Below are 18908 nucleotides of genomic sequence, written 5' to 3'. Positions count from 1 at the left end.
CTCCAGTCTTTCAGTACCATAAATTGTTCGATGGCAACCTGCAAAGAAGTCCTCTTAATGAGTTCCTTCATTCTTTCACATTACTTTTCTTGACAGACCTAAAGACACATCTTTCTGGATAGATATAAACACAGGACAATGCCCACATCTGTCTCATTGTCATTAGACGCTGTATTGGTAAATTATCTTAGCAATATATATGTGATCATCTCATAATACGATATGATATGATATGTTATGATATGATGTGATCATATATAAGGACTGTAAGAAGAGCCTTGTGAAAAGAATGACAGGACTGCAGATTTTTCATTTATATCCTGTGAAGCAATCAATCTTCAATCAAACCACTCCAGTCCAGAATCCAAGACCACAAGAGGGGGTAGAGGACCTGGGTGTTCATTATGGCACCCCATCACTCTACACTACAAGCACTACAAAAAGTCATTTTTAGCAGCACCTTCTTAATGTAACCCAGAACCAAGAAGTAATAAATTTAACAATACCGTAAAAATACATGAGTGTTAAGAGAGACACAACTTATGCACTAAGTAATTTTATGTAATGCATAAATTTGAGGGCATTTGAAACGAAGTCAAACAATGTTTCCTTATCTTACATGTGTCTGGTGTCTGGTGTCTGTCTTTTATTTTTAAATTGCACCAACAATGCCAAAAAAGATTGTATATATTATTATTTTGTACATCATAACTGTAACTGTCCATGAAGGAATTATAGTAAAATTACATTAAATTAAGTATTTAGGCGTAGTAATCAAGTCACCTGGATTCATCGTAATCATAATTACACAGCCAGCATGTTGGACGGGAGCGCAGAAGCTCTCTTCAAAAGCTGGTGTGCAGCCGCTCAGTCAGAGTAGAGGAGCAGCAGGAGGACAGCACACAGACACGGAGAGAGACACAGACGGAGCTGAGCTGTTACCATTGCCAGACTCGTTCTGGTGCGCGTAAAAGACGCCTTTCTGTTTTTACGCACAGCAAAAAAAAAAAAAGGAAAAAAAAGAAAAAAGGGGGGAAACGTGCAAAGATTGATATGGAAGTTTCGACATCAAATACTTTTTCTGGTTCGTTGACTTTATTATTTGTAGGAGAGCGGACTCTCCGCAGACTACAACTGTACACTTAGAAACGAGCGTGACGCTTTCGGAAACTTTCCAACATTCACTTGCGTTTGGAATCGTTAACTTAGTCGTGTAATTAATTGGGGTTATTTCCGCTGGTTTAGTGACATTTTCGCTTCTAAACAGTAAAATGGATCCTTTATTCAGTACTACCAATGCGCCAAATTGGACCAGCAGCTCCAATGATACCAATAACGGGACCATTTACAGGAACCAGTTTGTGCAGCCGGTCTGGAAAATCGTCCTCTGGGCCATTGCCTACAGCTGTATAGTTATCGTGTCCGTTGTAGGTAACATCACAGTCATCTGGATTATTGTGGCGCACAAACGCATGAGGACTGTCACCAATTATTTTCTCCTGAACCTAGCGTTCGCCGAAGCGTCCATGTCTGCATTCAACACGGTGATCAACTTCACCTACGGGATGCACAACGAGTGGTACTTTGGACTCGACTACTGCCGCTTCCACAACTTCTTTCCGATCGCGGCTGTGTTTGCCAGCATCTATTCAATGACTGCCATCGCTCTGGACAGGTAAGCTTCTGTTTTCACAGCCAGCCTGCTTTCAGAATACACGAGAAATGATCAGTGTGCCCCAAGTGTTTGGTATTGGAAAACAACCGTAAACACCCGAGACCGTCTAATGTAATTTGCCCATTCACGGTACAGTTTATGTTTCAAAATTCCACGAAAGCTTAGAGTACATCCATACATATCGATCATTATGAAAACAGACTACTATTGATTTCTAAGAGCGTATAGGTGTGGTTAAAAAAAGAGGTGCAAATGCTTTCACATTGTTTTTGTTTGGTTAAATATTACTGACTCTTTGGGGAAAAAAAGGTTTTAAATTACATAAGAAACTTCATTCACTAGTTGGTGTAAAAGTACTATTGACAGTATTTGTTTTCCTTCGCTGCCTCCTTTGTTTGCATATGGCGAAACAACGCGTGACGCACAGGAAGCGCAATAAACAGCCATGGTTAATGGTTCATTGCCTTCTGGCTCAAACCCTTGTCAAATAAGAAAAAAAGGAAAGCAAGCTGTTGTTAAAAGTTTTGTGCATTCATTTTATGTCTTCATGTATACTCCTGTTACTGAAAATATAGCATTTGGGGGAAAATATTTCTTCATTTCTAAGTCTTTGCTCACTCTTAATGAGCAACCTTGTGTAGGAACACACACACAGCATAATAATCCTGAATGAAAATGAATGCATAGAAAGCCCTGCTCTATTTGAGTAGGTGTTTGTGTGAGTGATAAATGTGTGTTGTTGTCCTTGTGTGTTGTGTTGTATATATAAATCTGTGAAGTATCTATCAATATTTCCATGTAGGTAAATATCTCTGTGTGCAGGAAGGAGTGTGTGAAGATATGTGCATTGCTCAGTTTGAAACACATTTATATGTGTTATGTGTAAGTGTGGGTGGGTGTACATTTGAGACGTCCATTTTCCTGCTTAACCACATAAAGCTGTGTTTGCAGCTCTGTATTTTCTGCATCTCAGGACATGTTAGCCACTAATTGTCTCACTGTGGAACACCATTAATCTGAACTTTCCAAGATTAAGTGAGAGATTTGGTTAGAGCTGAACAGAGCACAAAAGGGAAGCGACAACACATGCTACATTCAGTCACTGCAAACATACTGTTATGAGAGTTTGCCAATCAGGGGATATATAATCTAGCTATCCACATGCATCTACACAACACAACCATGATATTAAAATCCCTGTAAAGGAACATTAACTTTACCTTGACAGCCCCATATGTATGCAGCCAGGAAAAGATAGTATTTCAGAATATTTCAGAGATGTGGATGATTAAGCTGGAGGTAGACACCCACTGTGACCCATCATTCACAAACAGCAGTACCTTCACAGTTAACATTTCATCTCTTAATGACATAGATATAAAATAATTTCTGTCTGCTGATCGTATGTTTGATGAATGTGTTAAATAGGGGAGGTAGCGCAGTGTTGCTGTAGCTGATAAGACGTTCCTTTTCTTATCTCCATCCTTTTCCTCATTATTTCTGGGGTGCTCTTGCACTGCACTGCCCACAGATCAGCAGTACAGCTGCGTGCTGAGATCAGTGTGCTGCTCCAATGCTGACTGTATTGAGGTAATTGGTAAAAAACAAAACAAACTCAGCTGTAGAAAAATCTACTGGGGCCGTATGTGGATTCATTGGGTCCTTTATAAAATGGAGTTTTCAATTTCTTTCGCCCTGGATTGTGGGTAGAGGGAATTAAGAGAATTTGTCAAAGTGGCAAAACAGTACAAATCTAAAACCTCTGATTACTGTAGTGGGAAAAAGACTATAACACATGAATTGATTCTTCAGTATTTTGATGATTACATTTGATCAAAATTCATGGTTAGCACTGTTGCCGCACAGCAAGAAGGTCCTGAGTTCAAGTCCACCATCAGGCTAGGGTCTTTCTGTGTGTAATTTGCATGTTCTCCCCGTGTTTGTGTGGGTTGTCTCTGGGTACTCTGGCTTCCTCCCACATTCCAAAGATATGCAGTTAATGGGGATAGGTTAATTGGTAATTCTAAATTGCCCATAGGTGTGAATGTGAGTGCGAATGGTTATCTGTCTCTATGTGTTAGACTGGTGACCTACCCAGGGTGTACCCTGCCTCTCTCCCTAAGACAGCTGACCCTGAAAAGAATAAGTTGAAGAGAATGGATGGATGGCATTTCACTGGCGATGGTGGTGCAGTGGTTAGCACTGTTGCCTTTAACCAAGAAGGTCGTATATTTGAATCCATAGGTGAGCTTGGGGGCTAGCTGTGTGACGTTTGGGCACTCTGGCTTCCTCCCATAGTCCAAAATAAAGCTTGTTCAGTTCATATTCTAACTAGTAGGTGTTAATGTGAGCATGAATTGTTGTCTGTCTGTGACTGGTGACCTCTGCAGGTTGTACGCACCTCTCCCCATTTGACATTAGATAAACTGAAGAAAACTGTCTTGTGTGCTACACTTTTGAAGTCTTATATTTGGGAATCATTTGTATTTTATTATAATTATTATTATTATTATTATTATTATTATTATTATTATTATTAAGTTAGTAATGGGTAGCTGACATAGTTATGTAAACTGTATATAAAAGATAGATGGTCTTAAAAGTAAAGTTTATAAAGTGGATTCCTACAAAATTTATGCGTTAGTTGAGTTTCACCTGTGACATCCTGGAGCCTACTCAAAGGAGGAGGGTTTCCCCTGGTATGGCAACTCTTTGAGCTGATCTCTCCCAATAAAGTGTAATCCTGTAAATAATGAAATATGTTACTACTATAATATTCAAGTCTGTGTTTTGTTTTTAATTCCCTGGTGTGGTTTTTGTTGTGTGTCTAGCAACTTAGATACAAAAACACCTGATATATCGCGGATAAGTGGATATATAGGAGCCTTTACGGGGTTGCTGTGAGATACTCGTAGATCCGTGCCTCTTCAGTACCCCATGACAGGGTTTTCTCCAAAGGCGGAGAGGTTGATACCAAAAATAGAAACCAACTGAGCAAAGTAAAGTGGAAAAAAATATTATTTCCCAATAAAAATGAAGTTACCATCACCCCAGTATTCACAAGTACAATCACTGTCTCATCATTTGAAAACACTGCAACAGTTTTAACATAAACGTCTCATGTCCTGTTGGATTTATTTAAACACTGACAAGGTTTTTTTTTGTTCTGTTACCATTACTCACACATTAATAATAAAAAGAAAATCAGATTAAGCTATTTTTATTTCTATTCTAGCCAGTGATTATTCCCATGCTGACGCTTACAAATAGTTGAAATGGCAACAAAGGTTTTGACCAGCAGAGGGGGGGTTTGTGTGCACATGAATCCTCAAGAAATGAATTGTTTTGTAGAACCGATCGGATGGAAAGCTCCCATCTTTTATGCACCAGGTGTGATCATATGTTGATAATTTCTTTGAATAGAAAGGTGTGGTTAGGAAGTAGAAACCCTTCTAAATAAACTGCAATGGAAACACTATATTTGTGTGGATCTCTGTGTTTATGTGAAAGCTCAGCCTCTTAAACTCAAAACTCTCCATTCATCAAGATTAGTTACTATATAAAGCAACACAGTGCACAGTGTTTTTCCAGGATGGATGATGGCATTGATATTATTAAGTATCCACATTCTGAGTGTGCAAGATTATAGATACGATGCTCTCCAAAAGGCTGTAATGGCATAAAATGTACTTCCTGCTTACTGCAAACAAACATAATGCAACAGGCCACATTTTACAAAGTGCCAAAAACATCAGTTTTTCAACAACAGTTGATGGTGATGATGAAAAAGTATAAGAAGTCTTTGTTTGAAATCAGCTCTGTAATTCACTATTGGAGATTTCAAATAATTGAGAGTTTAAAGCAATATTTTACGATACTTATAAAACAGATGTCCTTAACTTCATCTGATTAAATTTATGTGTTTATATAAAAACAAATATGCAGAATGTACTGGCCTTTCAACAGCCACTTTGCATAAGGCATCAAGGAATATACTCCAGCTTGCAGAGAGAGTGCAGAAAATCCATATTGTTCAATAGTATTCAGTGTACTTATAATCACTGTGCTCACTGCAGCATGGAGGTGGTGACAGAAAATTCTTATTGTCTCTATCAGCCATATTTCTCTTCCATTTTGTTTCTGTCGTCGCAGATAGCTGTTTCGTCTTGTTTCACTCCCTGATGATAATTTTCCCTCATGTTCATTCTTAAGAGCTGCTGGTATGTAGTAATGAGTGGTTTACTCTGAGTCGATAGGTTGCAATTATGAACATCAAGGATTTTGAATCAGCCAGTGTGGAGGCATAAGTATGCATGTTCAAGTGCCCATTAGTCTAAAGAAACTCTTAATCTACTGATTGGACAGAATGAGCCAGACAGACACTATATGCCAATTAGCTTCATGTATATGCATTAAAGGGAAATTAGCCTAATATTTTCTAAGCTATTAATGGATCAGCTAAAAGTTATTTAACGAAACTAAGGAACCTCTTAACCTTACCTAAGAGCAAGGCCAGATTTGACGTCATTATGGGAACAGGAGCTGAAATGAAATAAGATGTAGTTCAGTTGGCCCTGCAGGGCAATGCTTCAGTTAGTTTACCTGAACAGGCAGCAGCATTCCTGAAGAAGAAAGAATTTGCTCTCTAAGGCATCAGACTGTAGCTCCTCTTTAAAGTGCTTTCTGTTTGGTCAGTAGCATTAACAACTGACTTTCAAGAGATTTCGGTGATGGTAAAGTTTTACATGCCGCAGTTTTGCCTGGAAAATAAAGGGATATTTATTGCTGAGGAAAAGTAGAGAATTAAAACGTTTTTACAATTACAAACTCAACGCCATCAAACAGCCAACTTTGATATTCCCGTCTAAATCAGAGCGTCTTAGGATATTTCAGCTTATTCATTTTATTCAGCTCTCAGATTCAGCAAAACACTTCTAAACTCCTCACATAATTATGAAATTATGTGATGGTCATCAATAAACATGCTATCCAGCAGATCAGCGACTACTGCTTACAGACAACAAATGAATAGTCCAATATGATGTTGTACTGAATTTTAGTTTATGGTTTTTACTTTTAGTGTTTGCCAAAATGTTTCCATTTCATGCCAGCTTTTTGGCTTTTCTACAACTTGTTCTTTGAAAAATGTAATCTCAAAGTGGCTCATTGAACATGACACTGTTCAATGTAATCAAATGGCCTACACTGTTACTAGATCTCAGTCTTGGCCACAGAGAATTAAAACAGCTCTTTAGGCAAAACGGGGTTTAACCCAGTACTAGCAAGGTGTGACCAATGAGTGTACTTGTATCTGTTCTACAGAACACTAAGAAATTGTAAATCTGTTATTAGTAATCAATTACAGCTACCAGCTGGAGCAAATTAGGTGCCAAATTAGAAAATGATGCCAAGAATAGCAGCACAACAGTAACAATGGCTCCCACTTCTCTTCTTACAGGTTCCAGTTATTTCTGTGCTGAGAGCAGAGAAATAACTGGTGATACAAAATAGGCGATACAAATAATATGTAGGTTTCCTGCGAATGGAGCCTTAGCTTGACGCTCCGCTTAGTCCCTCTTTCCATATCCAAAAAAACAAACAAAAAAAACAACAGTCCTTGATAGTTTCTCAATATTTACTTCAAAAGTCCAATGAGGTACACAGCAACAAAATTCCAAATTATGAAAACTTATAAAGCTCAATTCAAAATGGATGAGGAGAGATTGCGAGGTCAAAAAACCATGTGGCTCCACTCTCCTCTCACCCAACTTCCTGCCCTCTCTGCACCATCAAAATAAAAGCATACATTTCAAATTAAACTGCATGTAGGCTCCTACATAATATAAAACCAAACTGGGAAGTCATAAAGGAACTGACTCACGAGGAAACACAGGGAGGGGCACACAGTCATGAGGGAGAACACGACACTGAACTGAGGGGGACGTGGACATAAATACACAGAGTAACAAGGGAAGTGGGAGCACACGGGGAACACAGCTGACACAGATAATCGTAATGACACAGGGCAGTAGTGAACACAACATGACGCATACTGACGAGAGACTGTCAAAGTAAAACAGGAAGTACACAGAGGTTCAGCCAGGAGGAGAGAGAGCACGGGGAGAGCACAGACATAACGGGCTGGGGAAAACATGGAATAAAACACAAGGAGGGGAAACGAGGGCTCACAGATACACAGAGGGCCACACAGGGGTAATCAAATAAGGAACATCTTAACAGAACAACCTAGGAACCACGGCATAAATAAAGAACAAAATACAAAAGACACGAAAACTAAGAATACTGGGCCAACATGGCCCAGGACCATGACAGATTGGGACCTGATGAATGTAAAAACAAAGAATTAGCAGATTTTATATTTATTTATTTTTTACCTAATTTTTGTTTCTAAGAAAAATGAGAGCCACATATGAGGATATTCATTTAAAATTTCGATAGAACAGTAGCAGTATAATGTCCTCGTAAGTGGATATCAGGCCCTTGTAGAGCAAAATTGAGTATTTTGGTCTAAATAACCCAAAATGTGATGTCCAGGTCCTAGGAGGTTAAAGACATGAGTTTGACGATTTGACCATTGTTTTTGTTTATATGTTTGTTTGTTTTTTAAATTATAATTTTATTATGTTACTCATTTATTTAATTATTTTATTTGGTAGAAATAGGGTGACCATATTTTGATTTCCAAAAAAGAGGACACTTGGCACAGTCATGAGGAATTTTAATAATACTGTTTGCTTAAATAAAATTTTAACATATTAAAATAATGCGTTCTCTGTGCGGTAAATGAATGGTGAAATTAAAAAATGTCTTAAAGGTTCTTACAAGTCAACAAGTGCAAAAAAATATTTTAAAAACCTCTAGAATTAAATAACGTTACAGAAATAATGTCTCATTTGTATAAGAAAAATGACCAATGAGGTATTGCGCAATGGTTTCTGCTGTCTCATTTCGCGTTTCTAACCTCAATTAATTTTTTTTGCATGCCACCATTCTTCCAGTCAACGTATGATTGGGAATATATTCTCTGGTAAGTCTGAGAAATGCCACAGTACTGGATTTTATTAAGAGCTCAAAGAGTGACTTCAACTGAATGTAGCACTATGACACCATTGACAATAGCTTCAGTCTTGGTGCAGGCACTTTTTTGCTTTGTTAAAATCTGGAAACGCTTCTTTTTTTTTTTAGCAACACACAAGTGCAATCCATGGATCTGTAGCTATTGTGACGCTTCATAGTATGAAATGCCACTGCACCTTCTGCTGCAGACACAACAACATCCTCGTTTTTCCCAGGTGTAACAAAGAACTCAGTCAACTTACTAGATGAATTTTCGCCTCGCACAGCCTTTATATACAGGGTGCATATAAGTGGTCCGCAGGTGCGCAATCACTGTCAAAATAAAAGGCGCGCACCAGATAAGAAGTTGCAACGCACGTTTGCGTACATAAGATTTTCTGGAGGAAGACAGACATTTGTTTAGAACTCTTAAAGATGTCGAAGAAGCAAGCTCCTTTAAACAATTACTTTGGTGTTCCTCCACCTCCAAAGAAATGTCAGAAGGAGTCCGAACCTCGTACTCGCGTATTCTCGGAAAAGTGGTTGCAGGAGGTGAGCTGGCTTCAAACAAATGATGAACGCACAAAGATTTGGTGCAGAATATACCGTGAAAATCCCACTCTAGCGGAAAAAAACAGTGCCTTTTATATGTACGTGAACGCGCGTTGCAACTTCTTATCTGGTGCGCGTCTTTTATTTTGACAGCGAATGCGCACCTGCGGACCACTTATATGCACCACTGTTTATACGTTTTTAAACCTTTGTTAGACACACAAATGTATTTACCACCTCTGCACACAGTGCACTCCGCCTCCCATTTATTCTGAGGGATGGTACAAGGGAAATTTGTTTTGCAGTTTGTCTGAAAAGATGCACTTGCGCTTTGGCATCTTGTGGCATCTTTTCAGCGCGTCGCTGCGCACTCTGTCCCGTCTGTGAGCGCGGAACAACCACTTACAACGCAGCAGTTCGGGGACGAAGTTGCACATATGGGTCCTCTGTAAGCCTATAGGAAAACCTTTTTCATCCATCTCGAAAATCCCCCTGGACAGAACGTGAAAAGTGGAAATGTCCGGGGAAAAGAGGACGGTTGGTCACCCTAGTAGAAACAGTAGAGCTGGTTATTTGTCAGCTAATACTAAAGACAGCTAGCTAGCGTGGTTAGCTAGGTGCTTGCAAAAACTCATTGTGATGTTATTATTAACTGGTAATGTTGGCTGGTAAAGAACAGGATTAAAACTAAGCTGTTGTACCAGAACAAAGTAAAGAGCTACTCTTTAGAGTGCCTTTTAGTAGATGACAGAAAAGCACTTACATCATTTAACTTCACCTTTAAAACTATTTAAACAATAAAAATCTTCCCACTCCCACCAGCTGTCATGAAAAATAAGGCGTAGCTCTTTCTCTTAGACCAGAGTTAAATACATTCATTTCTGCTGTAACATTGAGCCTTAGGGAGATCTATGACAACTGATGGGTTTTTGTAACTTGCAGTGGCCATTGAAGGAACTGCAGTTTTTACACTTGTGTGGCGGTTTCATTTTTCAACCCAGAATTGACAAGCATCAACTTCTAGGAGGTACTTCAATAGTTGCTGAATGATATGAATGATATGAATCTGAATCAAACAAACTGTACATTTTAAAGTTGTAACAATTTGTGTTGCCATCCATGTGTTGTGATAATGCCACGTTCTTTCATAAAGGAATCCTTTAAGGGTGCCACTTAATCAACAATCAATATGACTGAGGAGTAAACAAAGAAATGAAAAATCACCAGCTGAGACTGGATCAAAGGAGATGAAGTACTTTTTATATTTACCTACTATAGCTGGAGGACAGCTATACCAGCTTACACCAGGAAAAGCAGGTCTTAGGAGGGGTTTATTTGCTGCATACCCACTACAGCTTAATGTGTTCTCCTCTCCAGCTCATGTCCTTCCTCCAATTTCCACATCTTCCCTTCCTGTTCTGTCTGCTATATCCAGAGGGACCATCAAGGGAAGTTATTCTGGCTTCTGCCTCCCTTCTGCTTCTCCATGATTCATGCCTTGTACATAAAAAATGGGAAGAAAGGGATCACTCCTCACGAGAGGATTCTCTGACGTGACTAATCAGGAAAAATGCTGACAGAGCATTGCTTTGCTTTGCAAATTAGCATGAATATTAGCATAGAATTTTCATTTGATGCTATTAAGGTTTTCCCCATTTGAGTTCCCAAACTATGCACAAATTTAATCCAATTTGTTTTATTTGTTAATTAATATGCAAAACCACAATCTAATTCAATATCCAATTAGGCACTCCACAAAATTGAAACATCAAGTTCATTTTATTAATCAGGGTAAGTAAGAATAATGCTGATACAACAACAAACTGGGAGATTAAAACAGAATAGTGAAACAAGCTGATGAAATAAACACGCTAAATAGCCATGCTAGTGAAACCTAGAAACCTGCTATATTATGTTTATTGAGACAGATATGGACTGCACCTCTAATGCACAAAGAGAACTCGGGGTACAGCAGCGTTACAGGGAACGGTAAAAATGCTTAATCACTTTATCCTACAGTTAGGTACAAGTACTGTACCTCTGAATATGGTATGCCTGCAGTAAGAATAGCTCTGTGCAATTAGTGACCAAAAAATATACCTTCATTATTCACTCTCACATTCACACACTGGTGGAGGCAAGCTACAGTTGTAGCCACAGCTGCCCTGGGGCAGACTGACAGAAGCGAGGCTGCCATATCGCAGCCATCGCCCCTCTGGCCAACACCAGTAGGCGGTAGGTGAAGTGTCTTGCCCAAGGACACAACGACCAGACAGACCAGAGCAGGGCATCGAACCGGCAACTCTTCCGGTTACAAGATACTCCCAACCTCTTGAACCACAGTCGCTCCAAATTCAGACATAAGTCAACCTTGTGTCTTTTTCCCATTTAAATATATGGCTATATGTTTTTAGTAGACAACAATGGCCGTAAGAAACACAATTTTCACTTATTATGATTACTTTGACTATCATTTAAATCTATTTGTCACAGCTGGGGCAGCAGTCGTGTGGTGTATTGAGAAAAGGAGCCAAAATGCAGGTACTGGCTGGGGTGCGAGTGAGTGTTTATTTACAGAAGTGACAAAAATAATCAATCAAGGCTTTATTCGCCACATGCATGTTGCCCTGCAGTGAAATAAGACCCCCCCGACCTTACACACACACACCTGAAATATACACTGCAATGGGAAAGTACAAGAGGAAAAAAAGAGACCTCTACTCATGCTGGGTTCCTGTGGGAGGACAGCATGAGAACAGGAAACAAAAAAACTCCTCTGCACAAGAAAGCACATAAATGTCCACAGCACAACATTATGGAACACGTGACAAGCCACAGGGCTGGGGGGTGAGGAGTAATCCGAAGCAAACACAGCAGCCATCCTGCCCAGCGCTACCATTCCAGCGCGGGCTCAGACCCGCCGTGTTCCCAGGAGGGAACAAGCATCGAAGGCGTTTGGAAAGGGAGGGGGGATGAGTGTGTGCATATCAGTGTATATGTATGTGTGTGCGTGTCCAGAGTTCAGCTGAGACAGTGTCCTTCGCCCTGCCAGGCTAAGTAAACAGTCTTCCAGCCAACCCAGGTGGCCTTGCATGGAATGGGAAGGAACAGACTAAACACAGTCGTTATCAGGGTGTTTTTGTTCAGCTCCAGCCTTGAGACCGCAGCTGGCGCCGAAGGGGTATCCGCATGAAGTGATGGTGGTTTTTACTTTAGTGCGAACAACTCATATGAATTTCAAAGCTGTTCTAACAGTCCAACACTGGTCTCTCAATCTCCCGTTGGAGAGCCGTGAGCTTCTCCATGATGTTATCAAACTTACGCTCCGTGATGTTGTCATTCTTGTGCTCAAAGAGCCGATTCTGAGAACTCACGACCACAGTGAGCCTCCCCAAGATGTCATCCAATTTGCGCTCAGAGATGTTATTCCGAGCGAGCCCCTCCAAGATGTAATCCAGTCTGCACTCAGAGATCTTATTCTGAGTATTCACGGCAGCCGTGCGTTCTCCAAGATCTTATCCGTGCTGCACTCAATGAGCCCATTTTGAGAAACTCACGCCTTGTCCCATCGTTTCAATCCCAGCGGGCAGCCTTGTGGGGGTTTGAACAGCCGGTTCCGCTTTCTTAATTCTTCGATAAGTCAGGGCCAAGCCAGCTCCGATCAGCAAGAACCCTGTTACCATGGTTCCGAATAGGTAGATATCTTCAGCACTCAGGCTCACCCAAGCCCAAACTTCTCGTTGAGAAAGGGGTGTCAATTGCATTTAGGGACCAGTTGATCAAATCCATAATTCCTCTTTTAGGTTTTAGAGAACAGACTGTGAGAGAGTGTTCCAGGGAAAAGTAATACAAAAAACACGAGACTAGACAAGGACATAAGAGGCTAAGCAGGGAAACTAAGGGAGGGGAGGAGAGGAGGAGAGGAGAAAAGTGACAGGAAGAGCAGAGCGGGGGGTTAACAAACCTAAACTGGGGAAAACTAAAGAACTAACCTGAAACCAAACACTCACGGGAGGAGGAGTAAAATGCACAGAGAAAGATGGCAGAGAGATGCAGGAAGAACACCGGGTTACACAGCGTAATGCAGACGACACAACAGAGAGCACAGGAATACACAGGGCTTATATACACAGGGCGGTAATCAGGAAATGGGCAACAGGAGGGAGACACAGCTGGGAGAAACTAGGCTAACGAGGGGAAAAGTACAACTGAACACATTGACATCAGGCATGAACATGAACCTTCAAAGTAAAACACTTTACTAAGACACGGACTAGACAGAGTGAGACAGACTTGACACGGAACTAAACCTGCAAAAATAATAACCATAATCAAAATAGTATCACTAAATAATCAGAACATAAATCATAATCAGGAACACACCAAAACATAAGAAACAGAAAAAGCTGGGTCAAAATAACCCAGAACCATGACACTATTGACCTTGAAAGAGAGGTCAGAGTTCAAATTACATAATATTTTAAATCTTTATACAGTTTCTTCTATATGCTGTCAATACACAAACACACTTGTAAGGATAGTTTCTAAGTTGGTCGATTTTCAACCAATAAATCATTTTGCTGACTTTGGTGGATATAAGCCAAATTTTAACAAACTGTTAACATGACCCCACTCTACACCGTTACAAAGTTTTATCAGAAATCATTCAAAGCTTTTCAAGCTTCTATGTTTGCAAACAGAATGATGACATACGCGCACACACACATGCAAACACTGCCAAAAACATAACCTTGTTAGCAACATTCAGTATTCTGACTGATGATTTGGTTATGGTAGTGGCTTATCTCATGCCATGGTACTGACAGCGTGCCTCACTCTGTTTATTAGGTAGGGTATGCTTTGCAGTTATGCAGTTGTTAAAACATCAACCTGTTGATGCTTATACTAAGCTTGAATTGTCATATGGCTCTTCAAAAAACCAAGGAAACTGTAGGGTCTACTAGTTGTTGTGATCGAGCTAATCGTTAAATATGATTGTAGCTGATCGATCAGGAAGTTGCAACAAGATGTAGCTAAGCTGATTTGTTTAGCTAAATTAAATTTCATTCTTCTCAACAACAGTTATCCACACCTCATGATGAGAGCACTAGGAGGAAAGCAGGAAGAGCATGGTTTGTCCTTTCCTATCAGAGATACAGTAAAATGTGTGGTCATGTTTTAGTCACCAGTAATCAGACATTGCTAATGTACAAGGACTCGCACAAATGTAGCAAAGTGCTGTTTGAGCTGCTGATTTGCTGTTAAACGGTGATATGAAGTGTTACTATGGTTACTCAGTCAAGGGCATGTCGGTCACAAAACACCTAATATAGAAGAATATAGAAATATAGAAGAGTTATATCATTATAATTAATTAGTGGTGAGAAGAGATACCATCATATACGTTCGCAAACATGATCTCATTTAAACAAAAAAAACATTGTTATTTTATGTGCTGCAAATATTTCAAAAGACAAGTCGCTCTCAGATCTTTGGTAAATGCACATGCATCATTTAGTCTCAGACATTTAGATAATTTTAGATGTCACCTCTGAGCGAAAAAAATAAATACTGATTTTAACACTTGTCATTTCCTGTTACTGAACAAAATCTACTCAGGTTAGAGCTTGGAAAAAACAGCCATGAGGCTGGATGTGTCTAATTGAGGGCACTTAGCTGACTGGTGGCTGCTGTTATTAATGTTATTATTTAATTTGGTGTCTGTATAGGAAGTTAAAAAAATAAGCTACAAGATAATTGAGTGTGGTGGTGCTGAAGTAATTTAAATTACTAGCTTAACTTTGGCTCCATTATTATAAGGCCACATAGGACTGCAAATTTTGACAGTATTTAGTTTTTCTTATAAGTATGTAAGGGAGAGCGGTCTATATCACCTGCAATCTTGCCTGATGTGGTTGTTTCTGTGCTTCCATGATTAGTGCCTCTGTGCTGTCTTTCAGTCCAAATTTGTCCAGCCATTGGCGGGATTTCTCAACATCAGCAACTTCTTCTATCTGCTGCTGCTTCATGTCATGGAAGGGCCTGTCCTTCCATGTTGGTTCCTGTCCTGTTGCTCCTTCTGAGTCTTTCGTCGTCCTATAAAGCGGCAGCTTTATTCGCTGGGAAAAATCCTCCATAACAAAAAACAAACCAAAACCCTGAATATGGAATATGAAAACTAAGAACTACACACTAGGAAACAAGGAGCAAAGAACTAAGAATGATAGAAACCAGAACCTTACAGCACATGGGGTAGTACGACACGACAACAGACAGAGGAAAACACAGGGCTTAAATACACAAGGAAGCAACAAGGGAATGGGAAAAAGGAAGGAAACAGCATAGACTAATCTGACATAACAAGACTGGGAGGAATGCACTGAAGACAGGAACTATCAAAATAAAACAGCAAACATGAGACCTTCACAAAGACACAGACTTGACACTGTGATGAGACATGACTGAATAGGGGAACAGAGGGAACATGAAACACAGAGACAACAGTAACTAAATGTAAAACACAGGGAAGGGACAGTGAACTAGGAACTATAAATATGACACAAGCAGAAAACAATAAAAAGAACCAAACCCATGACAAACAATAAATCAAAGAATATAACTTAAACCAGAATTACACAAACTGGGTCACAGCTAGATGTCATCTATGTAGATGAGGAGGCTGATTTTTCTCCATTTTGAAGGGATTCGGGCCTATGCATAGCAGTATATGGGACAGGGCATCTCCTTGGTAAATCCAACACTTAACCTCCTAGGACCTGGCGTCCACATATGTGGAATCACATTTTGCGTTATTTAGACCAAAATACTCAATTTTGCTCTACAAGGGCCTGATATCCACTTACGAGGACATTATACTGCTACTGTTCTATCAAAATTTAAACGAATACCTTCATATGTGGCTCTGATTTTTCATAAAAACAAAAATTAGGTAAAATGCATGCCGTGGAAGAGTTCGGGTCTTAGGAGGTTAATGGTGACTTGCATAATTGGTTTGAAGTTGGCCTTTAGTGTTGCCACGTCCCTGAAATCCTCATCAAGGCTCTTTGGAGCCTGTTGGTCTTGTAAAATTCTTGCTGTCAGTCCAGGCAGTACAAAGGTTGGTTAGTCTGGTCTTACAGTCTTGAGTGACTGCTCTGTCTACTAGGAGCTGGTGTTTTGCCCCAATGTGCCACTTACTTTGTGGGCTATGCACCTGTTCATTTTAGCCGCTATTATGCCTGATAGGAGCTTCCATGTTGTACTGAGGCAGGTTATTCCCCGCCTTCTGGGGATCCTTGGGGATCTGGCCTTCGGTTTGCCATTTCTGCGATTTCGCATCTCATCCAGTAGCAGCTGGTTCATTTGTGCTGTCGTGCTCATTGAGTGCAGTTCGTTTCTTTAGCCAGTAAGTGTGAATGGTGCTGTCCAACTCATCATACTTGAGACACTTTCTTGGATGTCTGCTGCTGGGATGGTAACTGGTTTCTATTCAGGGAAGTCCCTGTGGACTGCTCCTATTGGTTTTGCATGAGTGAGTGGTGGCTGAAGGATTTACAGGTATGCAAAGAGTCTATAATGGCAACCACAGATGCAATACTTCAAATTACATCTCACAAACACAATGAACTCTCACATACAGAAACACACACAAGCTTTGCCACCATCATCCAGCTTCTAGCTACAGATGGAAATTTACGTAATTTGCTGCAAAAAGAAATAGAAAACTAAAAAAAGATGAAGGACCACAAGAAATAGATTAACAATACAATTACCACTGCCTACATTCAAATACAATTTCTGAAAAAAATAAAATAAATAATTAATCAGTCACCTTTACTGTCTCATTCTTAATCACTTACATTACAGGAAAACTCTGCAGCAGGTTCATGGAGTTTATATTGAACCACTGCATTGCCATTGCAGTTTTAGGTTCATGAAATCCAGCATTTACTGCCCAAGCTACCGGCTACCTTGTGAGAGGGAATCCTATTGAGAGGAATCAGATATTGCCTACAGACAGATGTTTGAAGTACAAAGTCTCAAGGGTGTGTTTACCAAGATATGAATGAAGGGGAGGGAAACACAGGGGTGCTAAGATCTCTACCAGCAAATCCATGAAAATGAAATTACTTTCGGGTAAAGAAGTGTGTCTGTGTCTGAATGTGTTTTTTATTTATTTATTTTTGTAACTGCAGGAGAAGATTAATCTAACAGAACCAGGCCCCAGGTGCAGGCTGTGTGAAGATGCCCCTGAGACAATACAGCACATAAAAGCAGGGTGCAAGATGCTAGCAGGCAAAGCATACATGGAACGCCATAACCAAGTGGCTGACATAGTGTACAAGAACATCTGTACGGAGTGTGGCCTAAGTCCCAAGGTCAATATGAGACACACTCCCCCTAGGGTGGTTGAGAGTGACCAAGCTAAGATCCTGTGGGACTTCCAAATACAGTAAGACACACTGGTGATGGCTTACCAACCAGAAATGATAGTGGTAGACAAGCAGAGGAAGATGGTTGTAGTAATAAATGTAGCTATACTGAATTGGGGCAACATCAGGAGGAAGGAACATGAAAAGCTCAAGAAAAACCAAGGGCCGAGAGAAGAACTCGAGAACATGCAGAGGGTGAAGGCAAGTGTAGTTTGGTGTCCAGTTTGCATGCCAGTAGGGATAATAATGGTGATTTGGGCTTTTGGGCAAGCGGCCCACTGTTCTCTGCAGGTGTGTGTTTGAATCTGACATCACCAGCTTAAATATGACTCACCTACATGAAGGAAAAGCCACATGGCTGCCAGAGCCTTTTGAAGTAGAGCTAAGGTAAAGCCGAGGTACTGAACTCCCGCTTTCAGTGGACTGCAGGGAGCATTTGATTTTAAAAGCCTGCTCTTGTGCTTGATATAATTAGAGTGAGAATATCCATTTAGCAGATTCATTTGGGTTATTAGTGGGATTAAGCCTTTAATTAGACCTCTTTGGCTCAGGATGGCATTTGGCTGGAGAGCTTTTCTGAAAAGAGACGAAAATTAGTAACAGTATACTGTGTACAACAAAAATATCAACGTTATAGGCTTTTCACATAGTGTGGGAATTTAGTAATTGAAACTGAAAATCCTTGAGAAATGACTTCCATAAAGAAAACACTTCACCAGATAAGCATACCTTCAAGATTACGGAGCTAGCAGGAAAAACATGAAAAGTGCAACTCAGTCAATACAACCAAATCTCTAATAAATGTAAGTCAAAAATCTATACAGAGGTTTAAAATAAGAACTGATGGAGAGTCGATAATTATTTCTTTCTCTCCCTGAAGTATTGTATTTTCAATGAGGAGAAATGAGATCCAACAGAAAAATGACTTTAGATGGACTTTGTAATGAAGCTCAGTGTCAATGATGTGCAAGGTCATTTTAAGTGATTCCTGCACCTCTTCGTCTCTGATGAGGAGCATGAACATGGCAGTGTGAAATCACTACAGAAACGTCGAGGGAGCCTGATGGGAATCCTTCACACATTTTATGAAACACTTTTATGTTGTAATTCCAGTGTCTCTCTAGTAGTGCTGCCACAAACGATTATTTTGATAGTCGACTAGTCAACGATTA

At 40.0% G+C, this 18908-nt stretch overlaps 1 protein-coding gene across 2 annotated transcripts in view; it reads left to right on the top strand.

Moving 5' to 3' along the window:
• Positions 1 to 861: 861 nt before the first annotated feature.
• The window catches only part of tacr1a (tachykinin receptor 1a), a 45064-nt gene continuing 27017 nt past the window's right edge, over positions 862 to 18908 (top strand). The window contains exons 1-2 of one of the 2 annotated variants that reach the window (XM_042227964.1): positions 1310 to 1427; positions 1510 to 1675. In XM_042227964.1, the coding sequence (XP_042083898.1) occupies positions 1527 to 1675 (149 nt within the window). In that variant the 5' untranslated portion in view covers positions 1310 to 1427; positions 1510 to 1526. Of the gene's footprint in view, positions 1676 to 18908 lie in introns of both variants that reach the window. The other variant, XM_014339494.2, reaches the window with a different exon arrangement.

This window comes from Haplochromis burtoni, unplaced genomic scaffold (assembly GCF_018398535.1).
Source record: "Haplochromis burtoni strain Fernald_Lab_line unplaced genomic scaffold, NCSU_Asbu1 Contig_293, whole genome shotgun sequence".
Classification (NCBI taxonomy): domain Eukaryota; kingdom Metazoa; phylum Chordata; class Actinopteri; order Cichliformes; family Cichlidae; genus Haplochromis; species Haplochromis burtoni.
This window is presented reverse-complemented; position numbering and strand designations above follow the sequence as displayed.